Below are 27,018 nucleotides of genomic sequence, written 5' to 3'. Positions count from 1 at the left end.
TAAATGTGTCTTTAATTATAGTGAATTATGCAAAGATGCGAACAGTACGGAAAATACGCCAACATATTGAAATAGCAGTGACTCAAAATATATTTGTGGTCACAGTTCCCATATGCATGTTATGACAGGTAATCTGAATCGTTAAAGACTTTTCTTCAAAAAGGACCCAAGTATCGTCCTCCAGTCACTATCAATTTGAATAAATGTAACATCAATCAGAACTCACTTCATTCGTATTGAATGAGTAATCAAGGGAACCAAGGTTATAGCGGAAATCAAAAGAATGTAATCCAGGGACAAAGACCAGACATGGAAAACATAAAGTAACTAAAATCATACATACAAAGTAACAAAAGCAAATGAGCAACTCGGACTCCACTAAAAACTGGGAGCATGGACCAGGTGCACCGGTAGGGTAAAATGGATAAAACGTTAGAAAGTAGATGAGAAAGCATTAGATTATTTCTCTAAAACAGTAATGAAAATAGTTTACTTCCGAATAAAACATTTTGATGAACAATTTATTAATAAACAATATCAAAACTGTATTACCGAATAAACAATATCAAAACTGTATTACCGAATAAACAATATCAAAACTGTATAAACCGAATAAAACGACAATTAAAAGATAAAGCTGCAAATAATACTATTGTATGACGTTGATTTTATAATGAAAATCTACAAAAAGCAATAACTAATTTAACAAAATTCCAACTGACAAAATTTTCAAAAACTGAAATTGTGAACAAACACAAACTCGTTGCTACCTCTTTACTCGTTTGGAGTGCATGATAAATAGCATGCCCATGTGGGATATTTTAACTTTGTACACTATACAATTCCACATAATCTCATAAAACAAAAATTCACATGTCTTGTCAAATTCTTATTTAATAAATCGGCATGTGAATACGCTTGTTTGAGTTCTTTTAGACATTTTTTTAATAACAAGAACATACAAATTACGTTCATTGAACTCCTCTTTTGATATGCTTGCAGCACTAGAATTCCTTTTGACAACATGCAATTTTGTACGCTTTGGCGGACCTGTTTATCGTTAACTAATTGGAATTTCCAAGGGGATCAATTGTGCAACACATTTTACCGACCTCTTTCTGTACCATCACAATTTATGGCTAGAATAAGTAAAGACCCTTCAAAAACAACACCTTCAGATATTTAAACGATAATTTGGCTCTATACAACGATAACTTCAATATTTATACTAAGGGTGTAGAACGGTCTTTGAATAAAGCAAACATTGATAATAAAGAATGTCTGTTTCTTGGTCTTAGTATTCTTATCGATAATGGAAAATTTTGTAATACTATAATTTACGATAAAAGGGATATTTTTTTTCATTCTCTATATCCATTTATTTACTTTTTTCTTATAGCTGCTCGCTTCGCATCAAAATTCTTTAACTTGAAAGAGTTATTGTCCTTTATTGTTAGTGATCCGGAATTGAAGTCATGCGCGAATCAAAGTAGTTCTATCAGCCTCTGGTGGCTAGAACTACATTTTGTACTTTGATTCGCGTATGACTTCAACTCAATCAAGTTTTTCAAGAAGAAATCCAAAGTCATTTTAGTTGTCCGATTTCAGTTATATCATAAAGATGGTGTATTATCTCTGAATAGTTTCTAATTTCGAAGATTCATAACAGATGTATGGTCATCGTTACAATTTGTTTATCTCACAGATGACAAAAAATATATGACGACCTTCCAAACTTCATGTTAACGGGATGTATGATTTGCAATAGTTGATGAATGCTGGTTACCCTTCAAAGTACTGATGCCACTCCTGTTTTTTTTTTTTTTTTTTTTTTTTGTTTTTTTTGTTTTTTGTTTTTTTTTGTGCGAGTTCATATTGCAATTGATGGAGTTTCTGGTGTGCTATCTTGTATTCCTTGCCTTTATGTTTGTATTATGTAATTATATTTTATTCTGTTGTCTACTATGTGCATATAAATATATTTCATATTTTCTCGTTTTGACTACGTTCTTCAATTTTGATGTTTCGGACTTACCCTTCTATTTTGATTTTTCGGCATATTTGTCGATAATCAATTAAACTATAATGTTTTCACCAAGAGTATAGTTTTCTTTATTTTTAGTTTAAAATTTCATATATAACAAACCTAAAAGAAAAAAAATAACAACTGAATATCTCAAGATAAAAGAAATGAGGAAACATCAAAATTCTTGTCAGGATCGAGGTTTATATTTAAAGGTATTCTATTTCATCATTTTACTGTTTTTCAGTCCACATTAACACACTTCAGTTTGTTTTACTAACTTCCCGAGTACTTTTATACAAAAAAGCAGCCTGATTTTATATAAGCCCATTGCCCTGTCTGTTTTTATGATGTGTTCTTGGCTACACCATCACTCTTAACTACGTTCTAAAAAGTACATGTGACATGTTAGGACCCGCATTACATCATATGTTTGTCAGCTCATTATTTCAATTTAATGCATAAACACTACGCAGTTATTTCGTAGTAAATACTACTGAAAAAAGTTCAGAATATGTTCAACAGGGAAAAATTCATATTAAATATTGGACAAATTTGTCCCTCGTGTAAACATTTTGCTAAGTTTTAAAAATGTTGGTTAAAATCTTTTTAAATTACAGATGAAATCGAGTAGGTACCGTTCCAAACATAAAGGGATTCAACATATAAAGGAAAAACGAGGTAAAAGGCAGAAATGGCCGGCTTGTCGATGAAAAATATATCAAGTGGGTAAACGGGAAATAAAAGTACGATAGATCTGTAATCGCATCCCAGAATATCGGACCCTACTTTGTAGTAGCGTACCAAATATACCTAATGGCTAAAATTTATAGTGGACGAGAAAAATGTTACGTAAATATTTTCCCCGCCAAACCGACCTACATTCACCACTTTATAAGCTGATTTGCACGAAAAAATCGACAAGTTTCTCCATGACCTATTAGAAGGTACGTTGTAATCATCAATATGTATATAAAACTGTGCTACGTTTGAGTAATAATGGTTCAATATTTCTTGAGTTACAGATTACACAAAGTAGGCACCGCCAATAACAGGAAGCAAAACATGCTTACGATCAACGTGATGCTAAAAATATAGGAAAGCAATATATAATGACGTGCACATCTTCATATGTACAATAACAAACGCTTTGCAAGTTATGAGTAATATGCTTTTATTACTTCATGGGTAATGCGTTCCCTCTGACGAACGAACGGAGTCAACCCACAGCTTTACACTATCCATAGCTATTGGAGACACAGGGGAAAATCAACTGGTTATACTTCCCAGGCAGTCCAAACGAACAAATGATGACCAATTAAATATCGTTTTGTCAAAAAAAATTTGTATCCCGTAAAGTTAGTGGTACCAGTTTTACAATAAACGGTAAGACTATAGAACTAACAGATTATTACTAATATCTAGGAATTATTTTAACTATAACTGCAAAGTCAATATTTCAAAGAAAAAAAACTTGTAGATCAAGCTACAAAAGCACTTTTTGCACTATATCATTAGATAAGAAATGTAAGTTTATCCATTTACCTGCAACTAAAGCTCTTTGATAGTATAATCACTTCTATTTTACTTTACTCATCTGAGATATGGAGCTATGAGAATATAGAGATCGTCGAAAAAGTCCATTTGAAATTTTCAAAGTGTATATTAAATGTTAGATCCTCGGGACCAAATTGTATAGTTTATGGTTTCCCCTTATAATTGTAGCTAAAATAAAATGTTTATCTTATTGGTCGAAACTGTTACAATGTGGTCAATCTAAGCTATCCGGCATTTTTTTTTTATGAAATTATGTATAAAATTCATCAAGCAAATAGTATCCACTTTAAATGGTTATCTCGTGTAAAAGGGATACTAGATGAATGTGGATAAAGCTATATGTGTCTATGGTCAAACAAATTAACACGAAATATTGGCGCTATAAAAAATTTACTAAAACCGAGGCTGGTAGACCAATTTTATCAGAGGCTAGTTTCTTGCAATGGTACAATCTTCTAGGGGAAGGTTGTATCTTACTTTTAAAATAGATTTTAAACTAGAAAAATACCAATCTGTATTAACAATGCAGATCGTATATTTTTTTGCAAATTCAGATGCTCAAATTTTAAATTGCCAATTAAGTATGTACTATACCAGGATAGGCAAATGCCCTTTGCGTAATTCTCAAGAAGTTGGAATGAATATCATTACCATTTTACTAGTAGTAACAATGAGTTAGAGGAACTGAGGAATAATACATTCCAAGTTATTACACTCTAAACCCGTCTTCCATCAAGATGAAGTGTTTATTGTCTATTTGTAATAAAAGAATTGTTGTGAGGTTATGTCTCTTTTTTTCAGGAAACTAGAAACAAAATGTTTTCACGATTTTGACATATGTGTTTTCATTTAAGCTGTTGAGATCCAGGTTTCTTACTGTTTGCTGCATGGTTAAATACATGTTTATATATAACTCTTGTAGCACTTAATTGTGCCAGAGTTAGCAAAATAAACTTGTCTTGTTTTGACATAATTCAAAATGGCTAGTCATTCATTTAAACAAATTCTATGTATTTAATAAAACTTTGGGATTTTTATCGCTTGATTTCCGGTATGTTAAATTTCCTTTACGTTAGTAAAAGGCATTAAATATTTTAAAATACGTGTTTAGTCTATATACATTGGCGGCGACATGCTTTAAATTCGGATGGCAGCAAATCTAAAAACAAATTGCCAGACAACTTCTAGCATCGTTGGAGGAGCCAATCAAAACAAAGTATAAAATATTTCAACTTTTTTTAATCGTAACAACCTTTATAGTTATAATTTCCCAACAAAGTCTAACATCACATTTGTAGAAGATGACGTATACACAAAATTTATTGTAAAATGCAGCAAGCGGCACAGCCTCTTGATACAACTGTCGTGGTGAAACGATGAGTAGATAGTCCTTATAAATCTAAGCTTGCTATAATATGTCACTACTTTTGTTATGAATTAGGTATCACACAGCCAGAGTAATTGATTTTTTTTTCAAAGTTTTCGACCAGTACGGGCTAAGAGTCCAGTAATTGGGCGTAGAATCAAAAAAAAAAAAAAAAAATACTGTTGATGATTTTATATTAGCAACAACAAGAACAGTTAAAATCAAAATTTTGGACCTTTAGACTTTGGAATGGCCCAATCTGAAAATAAGGCCCTAAATTGTAAATCTTAATGCTAGGTTATTCAGCACATCAGAAGGAACCATAAATATTCAAATTTGTAGATATGAAAAAATCTTTAATTTGCACAATGTGTGAACCTACAAAAAATGGAACCCAAAATCAAAATTAGAAACAAACGGTAAGGTTCGCCAAATTAAATTCAAGTAATCTAAACGAATCGATACCTCTAAGCATATTAAAATAATAATTATTATGATAGGTTTTGCCCTTCAATCCTATGAAATTCAAACTTTAACTCCAAAAATCACCAACAACCCTCTTAAGTGTGATGAAAACGTTTCTTTCAATGTAATGATTCGGAAGATAATTTTGCACACTAAAGTTATTACCAAATACTCGATCAAATACTCTGAAGGCGACACTGTAGCCATTGCCATACCACTTTATAACCACAATATAAATGCTATAATTACACAAATAAAATATCAAAATACAGTGACCAACACATAAATTAGGCACTAACCCTTTTATTGGCAATAGGAGAGATTTTTTGGGGGGAAAAGCATTCCAAAATATATGTACTATCCCTAGACGAGGATTATTAGGTACTTACAATGTAGATTTTCTAATCAAATGTTTTTAACTTCGACTGTCGCTGGTAAAATGAGTTATTTTCACGCTTGCACGAAAATAATTCATTTTTTTTCCAACAAGGCATTCAAATTTTTTCTTTCAACAAAATTCGTATGCTCGAGAAGAAAATGGTCTGTGCCTTAAGGATCATGTAAGCATTAATATACAATTGTGATTAATAATACAATGCTGAATAACGAATTTCCTTGATTGTGTATTGAACTATATTGCTTTCTGGGTATGTATACTCATGTTTGAACATAAAAAAAAATATAACATTAAAATAATATATTTAAATTCGTAAGGAGTGTTAACCCAGCTACCCCATTCTCTCATAAATCTGTCTATTTTGTGTTTCGGAAACTTATGCATGTCGTCTACAGACGTAATTTACTGTGATAGACATTTACAGGCGCATTCAATGGGCATATCGATCAATTTGTAAATGTCAAGAATATTTTGGACACCTCGTAACAAAACTGAAAACCTAAAAATGACGTTTTTTTTTTTACAAATGCAATATAAAACAAATTACAATCGGTATATATGGCTGGATACGACTTACAAGGAAACTATCGGCTCACAAACAAAAACAAACAAATTAGAACTTTGCCAAGCACAGCATGTTACGACCGCAAAATGTTGAACTCTGTTCACTGGGTCAAGTAAGGTCACTATATTAGTTTTTGACACACAGGGATTTACGGTTAATATGGACATAACTGGTTTGAACACAATATTTTGAAATTCAAGTCAAAAGAAGTTATGCTTTGGGAATACTATGACTTTGATCCCTATACCTGAATGAATCATCAATTCACTATTCTATCAATTGTAATTACAAACATCTATCTTGTTAATCAATAGTTAATGGACGTGAACGACAGCATGATATCATATTACTTCTACTTTTTTTTTCATATAAATATATGTTTCCCACTTCCTTTAAACAACCAAAATAAACAGTTTTGTCTACTAGTAAATAAAAATATCATCAACATGTAAAAAGAAAAAAAAAAGAAGACACAGGATTAATTCTAAAAAAAAAGCAAAAGATTTATGACTACAATAAAAAGTCAACTGCATAATTATACGTGTAATGCATAAACTTTATCACCTGAGAAAAAAATCATATTATAGTATATTATGAATGAAATACAATGACAGATTACTGAGTGACCTCCCCTTATGTTATTAAAACTATTCTGAATATTTCAATGAAATGACCAAACCTTGAAGCCCTGACTCCATCACCTGGAACTTTTTTCTTCACTGAATGAACATATGTCATAACAGGATTTTTAGAGTAGAATAACAAAGCCTTGTATATAGTAAGACCAGTTAATGTTGAAATTATCATGAACTGTTATGAATATCCAATATAATTTGAGATGTGATGGAGAATTTAAAATTGTGGGACAGAAGATTCATTGCAGCAAAATCAAAATCATATTAAAGTACGGGAGTATTCCAGCTAAGAATCATGCAAAATGTGATTCATGGTTGGAAAACCTACATTTTTTTCATGCATAAATAAACAGAAATTAACAAGTGGCTTTCCATATAACCCTCGTTCATAGGAGATAAAAATTACATAATTCAATAGTAACTCAGTAAATGACACTAAAATGCAATAGAAACTGTTGGATTTTCAATGTGGATTATCTCCTAAGAGTAGAAAGATTGGAATGAATAATTATACATTTCATCATATAGACCTATAAAACAACTTTAAAACAAAAATAAAAATTAAATATGTAGCCCTTTTTAAGTGTATCACATTTTACAGACTTTGCATGATTCTTAAAAAAACTGTTACATAAATACACATACATATACTTGTAAATATCTAACAATGGGTACACTACAGCTAATTGCATCATCTGTACTCATACAGAAAAGTGGACAAATCACTACTTCAAATAATACTTATAAACACCATCAAATGCCTTAATGGAACAACCTTTGATTTCTATAGGTGGGGAAGACAAAAGCAACCATAAAACAAGTCTTAAATGCTGAGACAGAAAACCCTCAACCAGTCATAAATAAAATGTTTTGTTGATCACAGCCTGATATACCAACAGAGACCTAACTCTAAACAATACTATAATTTTTTGACTTTGTGGAAAATGCACTATTATATTGTTACTGATGAGTCTCGACCATTGGCAATATGTTAAGACTTCCTATAACATATACGTGTGTCTGTGTTAAAAGTTCCAACAACCACTTCCTAACTGCATATACATTTCTGAAACATGTCACTCCCGACAGAACAATTTTGAGCTATTCATGTTTCATCAGAACATCAATGTTATATAGGGTGTCTCTGAAGCTCTGCCCCTCATACTTAGGCTACTCTTTTGATTTAAACTATAATTTTCGTATTACATAGAAACTTTACTTATAAATAAAAACTTTCATAGTATACAAAAATATACCATTTTGATAAGTAGCTTACAAATATAAACCCCTCTGATATGAAGTATAAAAAAAGTTTATCATGCCTCTTAAAAGCGTCCAGTCCTTTAAAAAAAATTCTGTGTTTCTTATATACTATTTAAATCTTACCAAGCTATTAGTATTAATTCTAACTATCCATAATATCTGAATGGCCTTCAAGACAAAATGATAAAACACCACCATACACGATCTTACAATTCAAAAACTCAAAAGAGAGGAAATGCAAGTTACCAAATGAATTAAAAAAAAAAAAACAAATATGATACAACAAATCATGCTAAAACTGTATTTAAAGTTTCCAATAAATTTGATCAAATACCAGTCCATATAAATTTTAGACACTGCCTATAGTAGACATGATTCATGGTGAAGAAAACCCAACAAACAAATGATGCATTTTTAATCCACCTTTGCTATATTTTGATACAATGATTACGTCCTTTATGTATTCAAATCTGTATTTTTGAGTAAAATGTGCATTCATTTCCCACTAAAATCAACCAAATCAAACAAAATCAAGAACAATAACTCTTGAGAAGTGCCAATTTATACACAATCTATACATTTTTTTTTTATAATTGAAAGTGCAATGACCAATTAACGAACTAAGACTGGTTATGTGGTCTTTAGTACTGTTTCTAAATTAAAAATACAAGTGAATTTGGTAGGTTTTGACATGCATGAATCATCTACTGTCTGGTCTAATAAACACAGTTATCGTACTTAAATATTTCCAAGCTGAAGGTTTATAAATTTTTAATTATTCCGATGAACGGTTCTGAAGTTTTGACAGTTTGGCACTTAAATTCATACATACATGTATGTATGGATAGCAACTACAACTTTGAATCCAAAAAACCAAATTCTGTTCCTTTAATATGACCACTAATCAGCCCACCCTAATCTTAATAAGAGTGTTGTACAAGAAACACAGAATTATTTTTCGTGTCTAAAAATAAAAAAATATCAAACTTCCCAATCTAACTTAGGTATTTGAGTGTTACAGTTGCCATGGTAAATATTAATATGACCTTCACATTTATAGTAGAAGTCAAATACAGATTCATACCCTTTATCTTTCCACCATATACATAGCTGCCTGTTCCAAGTGCAGGGTAAAATATAAAACAACTCTTCATGCTCCAATGATAATAGAGAGAAAAAATCCTGGTCTCCTAAATTCCCTTTAAATGAAAATTTTTCTGTCAGCTCTTTTACATATTTTGAATTTATTAAAGAGTTATATTTTTCTGATTTTCTCATATTGTCTAAATTTAGCAGTAGTACTCCACTGTTAAACCCAGTTATACCATTGGGGGGAGGGTCACCTAGTCGTGTTCCTGGATGCGATGCTCGGTAAGTTGAAAGAATATGTCGATATACAGGCTGATTCTCCCTTGCTAATCCCATGACATTAGAATCCGAAAAATTATTAAACAACATATACAGTTCTTTTATGTCCTGATTAAACTTGAGATCTGCATCCATCATTATAACATGGTGTAATGTCTCAGGCATTACTTTGTGTATTGCTATGGAAAAGTAGAATAAAGATTGACTGTAGTATGCCTCTGGATAACTACTGAAAAATGGCCGAATGTCCTTGATAACTTCGTGTAACTTCTTGGCAAGATCATCAGAATCCAGCTTTACAATCTAAAAGCAGATAAAAATATAAATTCAAAAATATTGATTCTGAAGGAGTTTTGTTCATCACAGTGTATCTTCTATCAAACCAAACCTTCTTTCTGACAGAAGGATAAGTTCATTTAAATCAGGCAGGTGTCTGCTTTACACAGGTTTACTATACATATTTCCAAATTGATACATATATGAAAGAACTTCAGAAGAGATCTGATTAAGATAGCTTTTTAAGAAGCACTCCACATATAAGTCATACAAATGTGATTCATGGGTAAAAAGCCTACATAAAATGTCATAGTAAAAAGAAATAAACATGTGGCTTTTCATATAACTCTTGTTCATAGGAAATAAAAATTTTGTAGAATGTACTGTAGAATTCAAAATTAAAGGAGATAACTCTGTAAATGACACTATGATACAATATAAACTATTGGATTTTCCATGTAAATTATTACCTGAGAGCAGACAGATGGGAATGAATAATTATACATTTCATCATACACACCTATAAAGCAACTTAATAACAAAAATAAAAAAAAGTAGCATTTTTTAAGGCGTATCACATTTTACAGAATTTGCATGATTCTTAAAAATACTTCTACTTAACTCCTCCAGGATTTGGACTAAACATATTTCACTGTAAACTCAGGTATGCAACAACCTACCCATGTTTTTTTTCGATTAGCAATTATACAAACTTTCTAAGATAACATTAACTTACAAAAGTTTTGAACTGTTGAATCAGACATTAATTGTGATCAGATTGGAGGGATGGACATGGGTGAAAGTCTTCTGCTTTCAACAAACCCTTCCAATATTTCAGAAAGAATTTGACAAGCTCCTGCATTCATGACCCTGTCATAGCTGTAGATATAGCTGCATTCACAGAAATTTCTCCTACCTTATTTGAATTTTCAAGTTAAAATTGTATTTGTCAAATCATGTTGCAAAAACAAAAACAGCAAATCTCCCGCTTTGAGAAAATTATGTGGATATCTCTCACTTAAGAATTTTCATAGGTCTTAAAACACCTATGGGGGTGGGGGAACATAAATTATCAGGTTGAAGGGTCAACACGTAACCATTGACATTGTTCCATACATAGGCGTAGGAGGCAAACAAATTTTGGTACTGTTTTTGATATAGGGACATGAGGCCTTACTGCGAAAATGTGAAAATTATTGGTACAGCACACCATTCCTGTAAAAATTATTGGTACAGTCGGAGAAATACCAAAACCATACCAGTTCCTTCACTCATGCCATTGTCGGGCATTGAGCCATTAGAGGGTCATATTAATATTGATTATAGGTTGTTGGAATATTTGATGTCTGGTGGGCACCATACAGTAATCATTATACCTTGTATTCCTTTTTGTGCTTGTTAGCTGCTTTTGTAATTATGTCCTCAGCAATGTCTTGGCTTGCCACATCACCAATAATGTAAATACTCAGAGGAACAGTCACCCATTTGAACATAGAATTAACAGTTGTAGTAAATTGCACTTTCAGGTTATTGTTGGTTTTTGCATTAGTAAAAGTTATCACTACATTCAATTCATTTGAATTATCAAAAGACACTTTTTGGATCGTTTCAGTTGGAATCTGCTCTGTATTTTCTGTAAATGCAACCTTATGCTTAACGTTTTGTCCGTTTTTTGTCCCTTTGTTTAGATATTCAGGGGCTTTATGGTCAATATTATGAAAAATAGAAGTTGTCAATAGAATTTGGTAACAGATAATACACAGGATACAAATAAATATAAAGGCCAATATTTTCAACACAGTAGCGGGGGTCATAGTCGGTAGTTGGGTGCATTTAGTAGAATGAAAAATTAAATGCCACATCCCGGTCGTAAAATTACTTGGATTAAAAACACGGTACATTGCATTATTTTGATTTCCACTAGAATATTGGTAACCATAGTTACTCTTTGATACAACAGATTAATAATTTGATATAACAGATTACTAATCCATTAAACAAATACCAAGGATTTATACATAGCATATATATCTATGTTTAACTCCTTGCTAATTAATTTGATATAACAAATTATTATTGTAGATGTGCAGAGGCCAAATTTTAATGCCTTCATATTTCACAAATTTGCGACATTTTGTCAAATTTGGGTCTATATATAAGTGTCCAGGGGTGGGTCCAGCTAGATGAGGATGTAATGGGCGTATGCCCCGACTTTTCAAAGAAAAAAATAATAAAATCTATCGTTATCTGCTAAATATTGTATTGAATATGGTAATTTGTCATGTTCATTTATTAAATATGTCATAATCCGATTTCCTTTTAATATGCTGATTCTCGTAATTATACGCCTTCCCTTCATAAACCCTGGATCCGCCCCTGGTGTCGATAGTCAGTAATCATGTTGGTAAAATCGGGGTAAGATTTAATTTTATACAACATGACCTCTGATTAGTTATATATTTAATAATATGGCGTTAAAATTAAAAACAGTTTTATAACAACTCCAATTGATTTAAAATATCATTCAGAACTTTAGGACCAAGTTTCAGTATAAAATTCCTAATTATAATAGAAAAATCGGCAATATAGTGATTTGGCCATTGGGTAAGGGGAATGTGTTACGGCTTACACATTTCAGGGTGTACAATGTACCATGTTTATATCAAATTAGTAATCTGTCATATCAAATTGACTGGAATTCTCATAAAACATTTTGCACAGTGTATTTCTTTAAAAACCAAGACGAGTAGGTATGCTGTGTTTTTATTCATAAAAGAACTTGGTTTCGATGTGCCAAATTAACCATATGCGAGTACATATAGGTGCCGAATTAATCAAGTGTCGATTTGACTTGTAACGGCGGCCAATATGGTGGACCATTTATTTGAAAAAAAAAAAGAAATCGCTGAGTTTGATTGAAAAATAGTGCATTTATTGGACAGAAAGTTTCAAAAAACTGTACGAAATCACAAACGAATTGGAGGAATCAAACAGATTAAAAACGAAATTCAATGCTTCTGTAAAATTTCAAAGAATAACAGGTAACTAGGAACGCGAAATATAATTTGTACTTGCCGTAACATGTCTTGATTCATATTTTTAAACCCTAATTTTGATACTTGTACAGTTGGCAATTTCTGAGTCGTGATGATTAAAGTGGTTTAATGGAATGTATCTTAATTTCCTAAAAGTCATGGAAAGTATAGGAAAAATTTTATGTATGTATATGAAAGGAAAAACACATACCGTACTCGTCCAAATTTCCTCTGGCCCTGCAACCCTCCTCTTTTTTATTTGGATATTGATGTGTCGGGTCAGAACGATGTGCCATACAAAAATTGGAGATTTAGCGGTACCTCAGAGTATTGCCCGTCAACTACTTGTAACGACTTTTCAAGTTGAAATTGTGCATGTCACACCTACATGTTCGATTTCGGAATCATTTTCCTGTATGCTGATACCAAATTTGCTACAAAAATTACATTTATTATTGAAGTTTCGATAATTTTCCACGAGGACCCTGTTTTGTTGACATTTTGAACAGTAATAGAGAGTTTTTTGGGGTTTTGATTCTTCTAGAATCAAAATACTTTATGTCCCCTGTTTGTGTGAGGAACTTCCCTGCCATCTGTGAACAATACACAGTGAGAACCCTGGTTTAATAGGCATACCTGATTTTCAAAATTATTTCAAAAGTTTAGATGGTCGTCAGTTAAGCAGAGAGCTATTTTCTAATTTTTTCCCCAATTAATAATGCAGATTATACTTGTACACTGCAAACACTAGATGTATGATACAACCATGCTTAATTCCACAAGTTTTTCTTTTCTTTTTCTAAGCAATGAATTGTCAAAAGACTTCAGATTGGATGGTATTGATGAAAATGTAATAACGATTTACAAGCATACTGTACTTGCCATGTTTCACTATTTGTGGGGTTCTCCCATATGACAGCTCCAAAATTTTAACTTTCAATGAACACTTTTGTTTTGTATTAGAAAAGCTTGAAAACAACATTTTGATGAATTTCAAGGCCCCAATAATGGTTTTCTTAGGTGTTGAGGAATATTTCAAGTGAGAAAATCCCCATGGACATTTTCGAATGTTGACAGGTATGCGTTATCATAACTTAAATAAACTAAGTCATTTTACATTGATGAACAAATGCTTCAAAAACTGTAACTTGGCAATAATTGATTTAGTCATTTGAATGGCTAGAACTTCTAATTCACATTGTATATGTAATTGTAAATATAGTTGCATTTGTGCTGAAGAAAGTTTGAAGTTAGAGGGCAAAAGATCAATTCAGAAATTCAACTTTTGTCCTTGTAATCAAAGTTTTATGTCACAATGTCTTCTTAAGATATGTTTTCACCCAGTCAGGAATGCCATGAACCATAGTAGACCTACATTGTAGATTGCTATACAATTTCTGAAATGGTCAATTCATTGTAAGTTATTATTTTTTCAATTAAAAGTGATATGAATTTCTCATGGCATCTTAAACTGTGCATACCCGAAGAATGCATTATTTTATAATTTAAGTTCAGTGTTTAATATGTGAAACATTGAAAATAAAGTAATGCATTAAATTATCACAAATTGACTGAAAATTATGTGCATACTAAAACCTGCTCAATCTATTGAAACTTGATAAATACAGGTAAACATTTTAGGGTTTGATCACTGTTTTCGTATCAATCTGTGCCATGACAAACATTTTTTAACATACATATACAATTGAGGGTTTGACCACTGTGGTCATATCAAATCTAAGCCACATGAAGCATTTTATTCAATTTCATGTTCTGTTTATGGTTCGACCACTGCAGTCACACATTTGTATCAAGCTGTGCCACATGCATTTCTTATTGATGTGTATTTTTTTAGAGGCCATGAAAAATGAAATTTAAAAAATTTTTCAGAATGGATATTGACCAACAGCTTCAATCTCAGAGTAAGTTGTTACTCCAGAAACTCAAAGCAAGACAAGGGAAACTGCAAAACATCCTGAAAAACCAAACCATTTCATCCAAAAATTCAAATGAAAGTGGTGAGCTTGAGACGTCAACTTCAGCTCTCCAGCAAAGTTTAATCAAAAGTGCCATGGCAAGAGAGAGACTTTCAAGGTACAAAGTCAGCAGCAAAGATAACTATGGTACTATGGAAACATATGTAAAACAGGTTAGTGAGGGTGGAAATCTAGACAATGCTTACAGCAAGGCTGAAATGAAAGATAAAAGTGTGTTGTACAGAAAGAGTCTCCCTTCTGGAACTACTGATAATAATTACTGTACAAAGAAAGATTCTGACCTAGATAAAACTGATGAAACTGCTCAGAAGACCTCTGTACAACCTGAAAAAGAAAATAGATTTAATGCCAATGAGTCTGTTTCTCCTCCAGAGGAGCTTAAATCTAAACCAGATACTCCAAACACAGTCAGACGAAGAAAAATCATAGATAGAAATGTGAAGGTTGATACAGATCTGAATGAAAGTGAACTCTGTAGAAACAATTCATCAAAGTTGAATTTCAGCTACTCCAAATTCAATGAGAGTGATTTAGAATATTTTCAGTCAAAGTTACAGACCTCACCTGAGGAGGTTCTTGGTACAGGTAGAGAAAGGTTTGATGGTGCTATTGAAGAGGAAGATACAGCTATCAAAATGAGGTACAAAAGTAGGCTGGCTGATGCCGGAAATGATAGAAAAGTGGCAGCAATTGCGAGAGAAGCATCCAAACCAAAATCTATTTTGAATTCTAATGGACCTAAAGATTTGAGGAAGGTAAAATGGCAAAGATTTAAATAATTATTAGGGGGATAGTATGAAGTACTTAGTGCAATGTATCACTATTACATGATGGGATAACACTTAATGTTCCATTAATGCCCTATTGTTTTTTATCTACCTATGCCATAGTTTTACATATGGGCAATTGCATATTGATTTCTATTTTGGAGAAACCATACTCATTTCCATCTTAAATCAATCAATTCAAGAACAACAACTCTTGCAAAGTGCAAAAAATTCATTTACAATCTATATAGTAGTTTTTAACTCAAATTTGCAACAATCAAATGGCTTGTTACTGTTTGTGAGGAACAAATGAAAGTTAATTATGTGGATTTTGACATGCACAAATGATATTAATAGCCTGTTGTCTGAAGACTGCTACTTAGTAAGTGTTACATGTCTATCCATTGGCTTATCTTTTGTAGAATTTGAGTAAAGTAAGTTTTCTGACATCCAAAGATGGCTCTATAAGTAGAGAAAGTTTTGGTACCATGCATGATCGCCATCTCTTGGGTTATGATTGGATATCAGGGTTGCTAGACAATGATCGAGAAGCGATGAACCATTCCGAAGGATACTTTGAAGAACTTAGAGAGTTCAGAAGGATCAACAGACAGGAATGCTGCAATGATTTTTACAATCAGTACGTTGTTAATATGGTGTTGAACAGTGTTTCCTAAACCTCAGAACTAAATACATTAACTAGGCTTTTTTCATTTATAAATATGTATTTTAACCATTTTCTCTAAAAAAAACATATTATACATTTTTATTCCTTTGACTTTGAAATACAAGTAAATGTGTCTGTAGGAACACAAAAGAACCTGCAAATCTTAGCCTCCTAGGCCATCCTTAAAATATTCTTCATTTGCTTTTTATCATCCCACTCACATCTCCAGCCTATAATATATGGTGGTGAGAATGAATTTTTTTTTAATTTCCAGGAAAAAAGTTTTGTTTTATTTCAGCTTATTTCTTTGAAAAGAAGACCTTTTTGGGTCTTGAAAAAGTAAAACAAGTATAAGAAAATAGCTGCCCACATCAAAAATTGTAAGTGAAATGTTTTCAGGGTGTTTGAAACACTAAAGTTATATCAAACTGCCATTCTTATCTGTTTTCACAGAATCTGAGGTGCTTCAATATTCATGATATATAGAAAAAAAAATAAATGAATGTTCCAAATAAACCAACATTGACCAAACATATTAAATCTGAAGCCTGAACATCAAGAGCATATATAACAGCTAAGCCTTGAAAGCCTAGTTCCTGAAGCACCTAGTCTCCAAACACCTGTTTTTGAGACACCTAGTCTCAGAGCAACTCTCCCCCCAGACATCTGTATATAATCTGAGAATGCCTAGCTTTTGAGACCTTACTCTCTGAAACACTATATTATAAGTTTCAAGCAAGCCCACAGATTTTTGCAAAACTGCAGCCATTCCCTTATTACATAAGTTACAGTTTTTGAACCAGCTCTCCTAAAAGCTTCTTTAAACTGCTTGTTGTAAACAACAAGCTTCAGAACAGGCAGGACTGAGTGAGGATCTTCTTGATTTAACTGGGTACTTTGATACTTGAGATGCTGAACCAGCTCTGTCAGACATGTGTTCTACACTGATACTTAAGAAGCTGTACCAGCTCTGTTAGTCATGGGTCCTGCACTGATACTCGAGAAGCTGAACCAGCTCTGTCAGTCATGGGTCCTGCACTGATACTCGAGAAGCTGAACCAGCTCTGTCAGTCATGGGTCCTGCACTGATACTCGAGAAGCTGAACCTGCTCTGTCAGACATGGGTCCTGCACTGATAACCGAGAAGCTGAACCAGCTCTGTCAGTCATGGGTCCTGCACTGATACTCGAGAAGCTGAACCAGCTCTGTCAAACATGGGTTCTGCACTGATACTCGAGAAACTGAACCAGCTCTGTCAGACATGGGTTCTGCACTGATACTCGAGATGCTGAACCAGCTATGTTCGACATGGTTCCTACTCTGATACTGGAGAAGCTGAACCAGCTCTGTTAGACATGGGTCCTACACTGATATTCAAGGTGCTGAACCAGCCCTGATTTTCTCCATAACTCTTGAAGAGTGACAACATTGGCACATTAAGAAAAACTTATTAAGTAATCAGCTAAAGCTTGTGGTACAAGTACAAATGCAAATGTATGAGTGACCCCCTTAATTCCATAAAAAGTGATGTCCTAGCAAACTATTACCAGCTTGTGGCAGTTCATAAGTGATCTCTAATTCGATGTTGACTCCCTCGAGGTCTTTAATTTTGACAGATCTTAGGTCTGTAAAAATGTGTTGAAGCAATGTATGGGTGTATTATACACACCCCCATGTTCTGAAATTAGTTTCCTGGTAAAAAAAGTGTGCACAATGTCAATACACACCAAAATATGGTATTTGCAGAACAATCAAATTTAAACCTAAAGTTAAATTGTTCCTATTTATTAATTGTTTTGAAGTAAAGATCTATTATTTTTATCTGTAATTAGCCTTTTTTTGCAAAATTATGAGTTTGTGACTACTTTCAAATTGTCATTTAATACTTGACAATACCTGCTTAAAACAATTAAAGCTGATAATTTATTTGCAGATTTGTATCATTTTGTTTCTGTGTTCCTGACTTCAGTCTAATAGAGATAAAAAAAATACTCCTTAAGTGTACCTCAACAAGTCTCTGTGAGTCATCCCTATCTTTGGCCAGTATCTTTGCCCTTTCTAAGGTATGTCAATGTACTGTAAGTTTTTCCTCCAATGTTCCATGCCAATAGATGTTTGGTCAACCTTTATTGATAGTTATTTGATGTTATTTTATAGTTCACCAGATGCCTTGTTTGAGGTTAAAGAGCGTGAACCATCTCCAGTTGATGAAGCTCTGTCTGATACAAGTAAGTAAAAATTTACACTATTTGTTATATTTTTGGGAGAAATAATTAAAAACACAAAATTTCAGTGATTAACCATGAGTATCAAAAATGGAAGGGAAGAGAAGTAACTTCCAATTAAAAATATGCAATACACAAAAAAGACATGATATTTCTCGAAGTGCCAAGAAAGCATTAAGATTTAACTCGTGCACAAAGCATGTTCTGCACACTCGTTAAATCTAGGCATTCTTGACATTTTGGTTATTCATTTTTTAATTGTTTATCCTATTAATATTTTTGCACTATATTAATGATATTAAGGAACATGTAATTAAAAGAATTCTTGTTATACTTCTGGGAGTTGGTCTTCCTTGATTTGATGACAGTTTTAGCTCGTGAAATGTCTTAGGAAGTTATCACATGATCAAGGAGGTTTGAACTTTATGTCATTTCATAGGTATTTTTTTCTATAAGCTATGTTTGATGGAAGGTTTAAATTTCTATATCAGTTGTCCATTTAACTTCCTGAGGAAGTTCAACAGGGTATTGTCATTTAATGAAAAGGAAGACAAGCCCATCCCCAGGCCAGAACATCAACATTTAATGCTCTACGTTGTGTGCATGCCTTTCTAAAAATGCTCTATATACATGTATTACAAGGTATGAGACAGATTTTTTAAATGCAACACTTAACAGTTTTTTTTTAATGGAGTCAATCAAATGAATGGTGTTTATGGTTTTTAAGAGGTAAAGCCTTACCAAGTGAATGACAGACTCTTCACAGAGCCAATTAGAGATCATCTGTTTCCAGGACAAGAAGAGACTGGGAATGGCAAGCCACATCATAGCAAGAAAAAACCTACCTACGAAGAGCCAAGATTTGTCAGGTTTTTATCTCAGTTACTGTTATAAATACCTATATTAAAACACTGATATTGTTGGTGTTTATCTATGTTTTCCAAACTTCTACATTCTCTATTAATTGGGACTTGAAATGACAGGAAAACTTCAAGAAAGTTCAGTTCTGATGATGTTTTAGTTTGGCAGTTCATATTTATTATTTATAAACTATGCACATCATATTTTAGCAAGTGATTCTTTTGGCTAGCAAGAGAAAAATGAAAAAAACTTTCCAAATTTAGACCGTTTGTTATGGAATACATAGAGTGGTGTTAGCAAAATGAATTGGCCAGGCATCCTATTACACAAATACAAGTACCCTATTACTGGTTATCTAATTGGAACAAAATTTTATGCAGTTAGGTTGCCAAATGGTGTATCTTAATTATGCTGAAATTCATTTATGCAGTCTACAGTGGTATATAAAAACTTGTCATTACTTACAAGTGATATAAGGTAAAGAAGAATTGAAATTATATTTTATAATTTCAATATAAGTGAGCATTTGGTAATCAAAAATGCAAAATTTGATTTGGCAATAGTTTTGGGTTATACAGTGTCCACAAAAATGAATTTATTGATTGTATACATGAAAATGTAGGTGTTGTCTCTTTTTCAAGTGTATTTTTAGACCTGATTTACTCTTTTTACAGGGTCAGTATACCTAGATCCACACTGATGTCACCACACCGAGTTAAACCACAGAAAAGGAGCCAATATGAACCCTCTGACTCTATGGCTCTATCAAAGGTACTGTCTAAACCAGATATTTTTTAAAGTCTCTTTAATTAAGAGGTTGTTTTTAATTTTTGACAAAGTTGTGTGAAATAACCAAATTTGTGACAGTTTACACATCATGAACCATGAGGCGGTTTATGAACAAGCATAACTTGGTCACAAATTAACAACAATCCTTATAATGCCATTTTAAGTGGATTCCTGTCAAAATTCAGATTCATTCCTGCATCGAAGCCTAATTTAGTTAATAATTTATTGAATTGCGGGCTGTGAACCAATCAACTTTATTGACTTCACAGTACCAGGTTAGTCTGTGGAAAAGAACCTATCTTGCCCAAAATGCTCAAACCAAATGAAATTAAATTAAATCAGTTTAATTGTATTTTGAACCTTTGTAATATTGTTCTTCTGTTGCTATGGGTGACGTCATAAACAAGCAATTGGTAGACAACCATGACAGATGCTTAATATCAAGTGTGTAAACCATAGAGAAAAAGGTTTGATAAGATGTGAAAATTGAATTTCGCATAATATCTACTCTCTTTTTTTAATTTTAACATCATAACAATCTCAAAGATGTTATGATGTTGAAATTAGATAAATCGAGTTGATATTTTGTGATATTCATCTTTCCCTCATTATGTATCCTATAAATATGTTACACCAATAAATGATCATTTTCTGGTAGGATCAACCTATACAATATATATAGTGCTCTTGTTTTTTGACTTCTTATTGCCTAACTGTGTTCTTGTAACTTTTTAAATATCAGAAGCTATTGGTAACAGATATACATAAGCATGAACATGCTTTTCTATCATACATATCATAACTTCTTGCATCCAAATCATTACTCAAACCTTTTTTTCTTCAGAAAGACATTAGGTTAAAGCTATCACATGATTTTCTTCCACTTTCTAAAACAAAATTATAGTTTTATGTCCTGATTTTACTGCTCCATTTGTTTTTTTATTCTGATTTTAATAGCAAAATCTTATCTTTTGTTGTGGTTTTCTTGTCTGAAATATGACATACATGTGTATGTTTCAGCACTGTGTAATGGGATATGAGAGTTCTATTCCCTCAATGGTACCTGCTGCATCAAATATTGGTCTGAAAGATTCTACAACTGGTGTTAAATCTAAAATGCAGACAGTAAGTATGCTGGGAATTTATTGCAAATCAAAATATACATTCAATGTAAGAAATTGCAACATTTCAAATTTAAAATAATTACAGTGTGAAATGTTGATTGTATCCAGAGAAATCGTTTTCAATATTAAATATATTTTTTAAAAAAGTACAGCTAATTATGTGTTTCTTTTGAGTTCATATGGTTACAGTTTTTGTTGTTACTGTATGCCATCTTATATACAGTCAAACTTGCTCTGCCGGTCACCTCAAATCAACGGTTACCTTCTCTTAATAGTCATTTCAAAACCTGCCCAACTGATTTCTCTATTTATTTTAACTCAGATCAGCAGTCACCTCCCTAACGCGGCCAACAGTCACCTAATTTTTGGCCAAAATCGTCTTTCTGACTTCTTTTACCGGCCATTTTGTAAACATTCAGTTTATCACTTGACCTGATAACAGTACCATGTCATGTGATTTAATTATATTTGGAACATGTAAATATAGATAATTAGGTTGCTGAAGGGATTAAATCGGTATTGCAATTATAGAGGACATTGAAAATAATGTAGACGGTGAAAACTACATAAAACAGGAAATGAGGAAATACTTTGTTTTTTATTGTCATATATTTTTATCTGAATGATATTTTGAATGAGAATATTTTTAAATACATGAATCTACGTCTGAAAATGAAAGATCAATACTTGTAATATTATGACAATCAGAGATAGTACAATCAAATGGAATATGGGATTATATGATGGCATCAAAGTCTTTCTACATCACAGTTTGTAACCTCATTCCAAAGGTCACCTCTCTATAAAGGTCACTTTGAGTATTCCCCAGAGGTGACTGCTTAATACAGGTTTGACTGTACTGTGATGTCACACTCTACTTGGATGGATTTAATTTTCATACAGACAGGAACAATTTTATGAGAAACTTCTTCAATAAATTTACAATTTTGTGCTACATTTGAAGTATTGCATTGTGGAGTACAATCATACAATAAATTTCTGTACAGTAATAGTTAGATTTGTAGTTTACATTCAGCGACATCTAAATCTCGTAGTGGTTCAGTGAAATCTATAAAAACTACAGCATATAGACCACGAGAGAAATATCGTGAACTGCATTTAGGAAGCATAGTGTTTAGAATGACCTGAATTATTTTTCAGATTTCAGATGACTTTCACGAGAATGTCATAAAGGTGGACTTTTGTCACAAATTGCTTCCCTTATAATTTTTTAATAGTTCATTTATAATGTTATACATATAAACAAGAATGAGAGCTTGCATCACCAGACTTTCAGGGAATATTACTTTCAGTCAGCCTTTCTTAATTTATCTGATTGCAAATTAATGTTCCCCGTTTTTTTTTTCTTCCAAATATTCATCTTAAAAAAAGATTATTACACCATAATTCTTGTATCTGCTTTGACATAATAAATGTATATACAAAAATTAAAATTCATTTTAATGCATCAAGATCAAGTGTAGTTGTAAAAGGCTTTATCCTGCCAGTATGGTGATGTAGGCTTGGAATTATAAAATCGTGCTCCCTCTCCAGAAAACTCCTTTTAACCAAAATGCAAAACAAAAGATTTTCCTCAAATTTTAGTTTAATTATTTGACATGCATTTTGATATAATTTTTTCATATCAGAGAATATACTTTTTTGATTGGTTGAAACATGGTCATGTGGTGTTAAATTGTTAAGAGGGCATTACCACACAGTATTGACTGACTTTGGAAAGTGATATTGTCTATGTCATTGACAGTGCCCTCGCCTGCAACTTGAGGCATAATCAACATAGCAGACAATTTCACTGTCCCTTGGGCAGTCAATTTACCAAGATAATACCCTCTACAAAGGCAATTATTGAATAAATGTAAAGTGATCTGATGGCCACTATGTCCAAAATACATGGAGTTTTCTTTGAGTGAGTTCTGGAGAGTAGCAATATTTGTGTGATATTTTGTAATTTCTATGTCATAAATTTAAAGCCAATACATAAACACATGGAAATTACAGGATTTTTTAGTTCTGTTTTCTCTTTGCTGTGTTTAAATTTTGTTTGCTTGAAACTTTTAATCAATTATTCCTGCTATAAGTGTATACTTGTAATTTCACCCTATTCATAATAAAATCACAAACCTTAGTACTTATCCAAGAACGAAGAATAACCTTGTGTGTGCATCCATTTGATAAAAAAAATAAAATAAAATTTATGCTTTTATATAGGGCTTTTAAAATATATTAAGCAAATTGTATATTTTGAATTGCATACCAACTAGCAATGTTAATCAACCCTAATATACCAGTACTTTCATGTATTTTAGTGAAATAGTTCATTAATACATGTATATCACATGTACAAAATGTACTTGTAGCATGTCTAGACCACAGATCAATTTTCTTTCACATATTAAGCAAGTTTTCAGAAACTCATTTGTTAGGACAATATTGTGATGTTTTAGATAAACGTTTGTTTTGTTTTAAAGATTGCTTCTGAAAGCAATTTGTGAACTCGAGAAATAAGTTCTCATCTTAGAATGTAACATTGGTGGAGGGAAAGGCCTTTCTATTTTCTTTCTTTTTTATCAGCAGAGTTTGTAAAAAAACAATTTGTTCTGCCTGATTCCTATTACATTTAATTATCCCCTTCAAATGTAGTATAAAAATCTATCTTTTTTTCAAGTTAATCTTTCTATAATTTACGATGCTCATGCTCTTGTTTAAAACATTGTTCAGAGATTTTACAAATTTTCTGATACTTTAAGTACAGAGTCATCCAAGAATTATGCAGAGAGGAATAAATTTGTATTTTGATTATTTTTTGTCCCTCCAGTATGTCCCATTAGTTACTGAAAAAAAACCATTGTTAGAAAGGGGTTTACAAAACTGGAGAAAGAAAGTGATCTACATGTATATTTAAAAAAATAGAGAAGAAAATTTTTCATTGGAATTCAACTGTAGTTAATTTATTTTATTATATAGATAGAGTGTTTTATCGAATGTTCCCAGTGTAATAAGTTTTGATAATTCACACTGTGAAATAAATATAGTAATTTCACTCTTGGACTTTCTTCCGCCAAAATTTCACAACTTTAATATCAATCTGCCAATCACAAAATTTAAAATTCATGTTGAAAATATCGATAAATTATGAAGAAAATCTATACAATTAATAGGATAATCAATTGGTTATCGTGAATAACCAAAATATAATTACTCGTGCCAAGAACGCTTGAGGATTTAACTTGTGTGCAGAACAAGTTACGCCCACTCGTTAAATCTATGTGTTCTTCAGCACTTGCGATAATATTTTGTTTATTCACTCTTTCCAAGTAATTATCCTATTATTATTACTTTCCCTACCTTTAATACAAGTCTACATTCATATTTTTGATATGTGAGTTTCTGAAAGATTTTAGGTCATTTGGAAATTGACAAAGAACTTGAAAATATATTTCAACTTTTTACTTTTTCTTTATTCAAAAGTTTCCCAATTGAAACTGTACTTGAACAATCATATTAAAAAAAAACAAGATAAACAACCTTTCTGCAAGATTTTTCACAAACTCTGCTCTTTTGTCTTTTTTCATTTCCTTCGTTTCATACTCTTTATTACATTTAATTGTTGATAAGTTTTTGACCTGTATTTCTTTCCAGACTTTGGCGGATGCAGAGAGAATGGCGATTAATTATCCCTTCCCATACACATCAAATATGTCAAGCGTGAGACGACCAACCAAAGAGAATTCTGAGTTGTACAAATCCTATATGGACATGACAATGCCAAGCAGTATGAGATCAAACATTCCAGGGGTTGGAGACGAATCTCTAAAGCTGAAAAAAGCCACGGAAGATTTACTGAACTCCACATACTCTATGATGTATGAACTTGAAAAAATCAAACAAGAACGAGAGTACAAGGATCCTAGAAATTTAGGTCGAGTAGCTTAGAAACAATGTGATATATTTTATACTTTTCAAATATGTTTTAACTTATTATTCTATTTATTAAAAGTTTTAGAATAATGATTAAAGAAATTTGTTTTGATTAAGAATGTGCCTCACAGACAGAATATATACTTTGCATTTACAGTGTACAGTGACAACTAGAATTCAAACCCTAACTTACCATGCTTTTTACCACCACTTGTAAAAGTGGGTAGGGGCATTACTGCATTCACCTAGTTACTTCTACAAGCAACTAATGTTATATTAATCTACTTGTACTTGGCAGAAGTATTTTTTATGTATTGGTTGGTACCACCTGGTGACTTGTATGCATTCTAAAATGTTAAGTTTTGCCACAACCCAACTTTCTGTTAGATAAGAAAGAGTAATCAAGGGAACCAAGGTTCTTGTAATCAAAAGAATGTAATCCAGGGACAAAGACCAGACTTGGAAAACAGACATACACAACAAAGAACATAAAGTAACTAAAATAATGCATACAAAGTAACAAAGTAAATGAGCAACTCAGATTCCACTAAAAACTGGGAGCATGGACCAGCTGCACCGGTATAAATGTATACGTTAGAATTGAATATTCATTTCTGATGTATTTACTCTGGCCCTGTTATGCAGAATTTTGTACTTGGTATATCCACGTAGATTTGACATGGTGACCAGTTGAGTTGTAGTCAGTTCTGATTAACTTTAATATCTTATTTGTAGCAATTTGTTCGATCCCTGGCAGAGTCGCAACTAAGCTCTTAAATCTTAAAGTCCTGCCAAGCATTCACCATTACATTTCAAAATGAGACCAAGGCTTAGTTGGAACAATGTGTTGGGATAAGCAATGGTGACACCTTTCTGCATGCTGTTGAACCTTTGAGTTAGCACGTTAAAAATTTGACTCGGAACTCACCAATCTAGTAGAAAACATTGTTGCGTTGATGAAATTTCCTTGACAAACATGTACATGTACTAAGTTAATCATGTACAATGATGTTGCCTTTCTCACAGAGCGATCTCATACTTGGTATGTACATTTAGTGTTGTGCTTGTCTTGTAATTTCAAGTCTTATGATTGAAGCTGTAAGGTTTGAAACTTGGAGATATCTTCACACTATGAATGATATTTTTTTGTCTTTAGATTTTACACATGCACCTACCTGAAGGAACTTGAGGTAAAGGACTCTATAGACACTATAAAGTCAGCTATATCTTGACCTACACTTACTTACCAGTAGAGGTCGATGGTGAACTAATGACCAAACTATATGTAAACCGCAATGATTTCTCATTCAATCAACTTTCCTTTCATCTGTTGCAACATTCCTTCAACACCTGCATGTGGAGTTTTCAATTACAAGTCAAATGCTTTGCCAGTGTTGGCCTGAAGGAACTTGAGGTAAAGGACTCTATAGACACTATAAAGTCAGCTATATCTTGACCTACACTTACTTACCAGTAGAGGTCGATGGTGAACTCATGACCAAACTATATGTAAACCGCAATGACTTCTCATTCAATCAACTTTCCTTTCATCTGTTGCAACATTCCTTCAACACCTGCATGTGGAGTTTTCAATTACAAGTCAAATGCTTTGCCAGTGTTGGCCATAACTACGCAGACTTTTTATACTGTCTTAGACTAAGTACAGTTTGGCTTCTGGAACAGGGTTATGTTGCTACAA

General features: G+C 32.4%; 2 protein-coding genes across 4 annotated transcripts; one reads left to right on the top strand and one right to left on the bottom strand.

Moving 5' to 3' along the window:
• The first annotated feature begins 3,270 nt into the window (after nt 1-3,270).
• Nucleotides 3,271-25,426, top strand: LOC148601109 (uncharacterized). 3 transcript variants are annotated; one of them, XM_088556654.1, is made up of 9 exons: nt 3,271-3,409; nt 14,841-15,702; nt 16,137-16,354; nt 18,539-18,609; nt 19,334-19,475; nt 20,142-20,238; nt 21,277-21,381; nt 22,542-22,574; nt 25,041-25,426. In XM_088556654.1, the coding sequence occupies exons 2-9, from the start codon at nt 14,842-14,844 to the stop codon at nt 25,332-25,334; spliced, it is 1,821 nt and encodes a 606-aa protein (XP_088412780.1). In that variant the 5' UTR covers nt 3,271-3,409; nt 14,841; the 3' UTR covers nt 25,335-25,426. The 3 variants fall into 3 exon arrangements, with proteins under 3 accessions (XP_088412780.1, XP_088412779.1, XP_088412782.1); XM_088556653.1 differs by lacking the exon at nt 3,271-3,409 and adding an exon at nt 12,764-12,956 and having other exon boundaries at nt 25,041-25,425; XM_088556656.1 differs by lacking the exons at nt 3,271-3,409; nt 22,542-22,574 and adding an exon at nt 12,814-12,956 and having other exon boundaries at nt 25,041-25,425.
• Nucleotides 6,313-11,762, bottom strand: LOC148601110 (xyloside xylosyltransferase 1-like). Its single transcript, XM_088556657.1, has 2 exons — nt 11,292-11,762; nt 6,313-9,942 (listed from the first exon to the last, which is right to left on the bottom strand). Exons 1-2 carry the CDS (start codon nt 11,727-11,729, stop codon nt 9,253-9,255), a joined length of 1,128 nt encoding a protein of 375 aa, XP_088412783.1. The 5' UTR covers nt 11,730-11,762; the 3' UTR covers nt 6,313-9,252.
• Nucleotides 25,427-27,018: the final 1,592 nt, after the last annotated feature.

Source organism: Perna viridis, chromosome 12 (genome assembly GCF_037379345.1).
Source record: "Perna viridis isolate PV_CMFRI_1.1 ecotype Kerala chromosome 12, ASM3737934v1, whole genome shotgun sequence".
Lineage (NCBI taxonomy): Eukaryota > Metazoa > Mollusca > Bivalvia > Mytilida > Mytilidae > Perna > Perna viridis.
The sequence above is the reverse complement of the archived record's forward strand: the minus strand, read 5'-3'. Positions and strand labels throughout refer to the sequence as shown.

Excerpts from the sequence above, each read along its gene's own strand:
- LOC148601109 (XM_088556654.1), top strand. The coding sequence starts at position 14,842 with ATGGATATTGACCAACAGCTTCAATCTCAGAGTAAGTTGTTACTCCAG. Across the intron at positions 16,355-18,538 it reads TGCAATGATTTTTACAATCA|TTCACCAGATGCCTTGTTTG; the intron begins GTACGTTGTTAA and ends GTTATTTTATAG. Across the intron at positions 19,476-20,141 it reads GAAGAGCCAAGATTTGTCAG|GGTCAGTATACCTAGATCCA; the intron begins GTTTTTATCTCA and ends CTCTTTTTACAG.
- LOC148601110 (XM_088556657.1), bottom strand. The coding sequence starts at position 11,729 with ATGACCCCCGCTACTGTGTTGAAAATATTGGCCTTTATATTTATTTGT. Across the intron at positions 9,943-11,291 it reads AGCACAAAAAGGAATACAAG|ATTGTAAAGCTGGATTCTGA; the intron begins GTATAATGATTA and ends ATCTGCTTTTAG.